A 2,368-nucleotide genomic window follows, 5' to 3' on the forward strand; every position below is an offset into this window, starting at 1 on the left:
GCAAATTGATTTTACTGGTCAGCCAATCGAATTGCAGTATTTCTTAAAATTTCGATTGTACCTTAGTTTTAGTTTTCGTGAATAAGGGCCCAGATTAACTTTTTGTATAATGTTTTAATTCTAGTAGGATTGATGTTACAGTAATAGTTCATTCTGTTAATGAATCAAATAACAGTTAGAAATTGTATTTCTTTTATATTTTCCAGGTACCCGAGTTGCTTTAATCTGTGAAAGATGATATTTGTAAATGTGTAAATAGATTGACGTGACTGTGATCTCTGTGCAGTGAAAAGACTATTACGAAACTAAATTGAAGTCAAGTATTCTGCCATCTGTAAACGACGATTATTTCTAATTCCAATATTTAAAATGGAATCAACAGTGTGTGTGGGAGTAGTTCTGAATTCAAGGATATTTTTGGAAAAATATCCGTGCATTTTGTCTCAGTGACTGTATTTTGATGTGCTCAATCAACCGCAGTCTGTGTTACTGGAACAGAAACTACCAATAAGAAATTATTTCATATCAGATTTGTAAAAGAATTTGAAATATTATTCCTGGTTTAGTTGCTCAATATAACTCTACCTCCATTATAATAATGGCGGCTAACGACACCTTTCAGTATTCTCTGGACAGAGACGTGGTGTACGTATCAATCCGCTCAATTCAAAAATTTCTTATCCCAGTGGTGTGTTTCCTGGGATCGACGGGAAACATTCTTGCGGCATGCACATTCCTAGCTCGAACTTTGAGAGACAAATCGTGCTGTCTGTACCTGGCGGCAAAATGCCTCTCAGATACAATGTTCTTAATTAGTTTATTTCTCGTGTGGTTAGATCGAGTTGACGTGCCTGCCTTCCATTTACATGGATTTTGTCAGATCATCATCTTTGTGACTTACATATGTGGATTTTTATCAGTTTGGTTTGTTGTGTTCATCACGGCCGAAAATTATATCAGAGTGTCCTGTCCTGGTCGGGTGTCTCAGTTATGTACACCTGAAAAAGCTAAGACCGCCATTCTTATATTAGTTATCATATCTATTTTTGTTTACCATTTTCCATTATGGACAACCGGAATTGTTCTCAATAACGGAACGGCCGGGCAGTGTTCTCTACTAGCGAAATACAACGTAGTTAATCAAGGTCTCACCTACGCGGACACCGTGCTCACGTTAGCTTTACCTTCAGTGCTCATCATCTTCCTTGTTGTCGCCATTTTGTGTCACCTTTATGAAGCCTTTAAAAGACAGATAAGATTACGACGCCTGGGGCGTCATCCGAGAAGATCGTTTCTCAATAAATCGCCACACGGAAGAATCACGAAAATGCTGTTTGCAGTTTCTACAGTATTTATCTTATTCCACACCCCGAGTCACGCGATCCGACTAAGACTTTTGATACTTCAGTTCCTCAATAAGGACATAAACCCCGTGGAAGAATTTAAATTACAGCGAATATTCGAACTACTTTATTATGTTAACTTCTCAACGAATTGTGTCATTTATCTTATTTTCGGAAAATCATTTCGACAAGTCTTCAAACAGATTTACTGTAAACCGCAACCATGTTGTGCTAAACAAAAAACGAGCCCGCAACAGCGAAGATTCAGCAGCCTTTTTCAGTCTGAAAACTTGGCGGAGAAGGAAACGGAAACAATCTGCCTTCATTCAGTGGATGATGTTTGGGAGAAAAGAAACTCAGCGACATCAACAAGTGACAAGTGATAGCGATATATACGATTTACGAATTCCATGAAAAGTGCTTCTTCAACAACGCCGGTGAAATGGTCATTGATTTCAACACTGGTTTAATAACATTTTAACATTTTAAAGTACTTTTTGTCCTTCTTGGGGTTATTCCTAAATAATATTCAGTATTGACGGGAAAGTTACTTGAGAAATAATGGTCAGTAACCCAATGGATGTGTGATACCCGAGAAAGAATGACTTAAGTTTAATTGATCTTCTTTTTTTTCTGAAAGAAATGAAGAAGTGAAATCTGTTCATATACACAAACTTACAAAAAAGTTGTTTTACAATTAATGGCGTATTTCAAATTAGGACCTACGCATGTTTAGGATGATGATCATTGGTATTATATTTGACATTTTTGTCTAACGACTAGTTTACTATGCCCGGTTATAAGGGCTAGTTAGTTTAATTGGAATTAGATCTTGTCTCGAGTTCACAAAGCATTCTCAGACTTTAGTTAAGAATTTAATCAATATTGTTCGCCTTATTTTATCTAAAACATAGTCCCTTATAATACTTTTGTTGTTTTAATGTATCAAATACTTCAGTAAGAAACTATGTGCAAAGTTTTGTGTTTCTGGACCAAAGATATTTCTCATAAACAGTGATTGAAAG

At 36.1% G+C, this 2,368-nt stretch overlaps 1 protein-coding gene across 1 annotated transcript; it reads left to right on the top strand.

Annotated features, from left to right (window-relative positions):
• The first annotated feature begins 479 nt into the window (after positions 1-479).
• LOC126811564 (FMRFamide receptor-like) lies at positions 480-1,789 on the top strand. The gene has a single exon (XM_050537259.2). The coding sequence runs from the start codon at positions 599-601 to the stop codon at positions 1,724-1,726; it is 1,128 nt and encodes a 375-aa protein (XP_050393216.1). The 5' UTR covers positions 480-598; the 3' UTR covers positions 1,727-1,789.
• Positions 1,790-2,368: the final 579 nt, after the last annotated feature.

The sequence above is a fragment of the Patella vulgata genome, chromosome 1, assembly GCF_932274485.2.
Source record: "Patella vulgata chromosome 1, xgPatVulg1.2, whole genome shotgun sequence".
Lineage (NCBI taxonomy): Eukaryota > Metazoa > Mollusca > Gastropoda > Patellidae > Patella > Patella vulgata.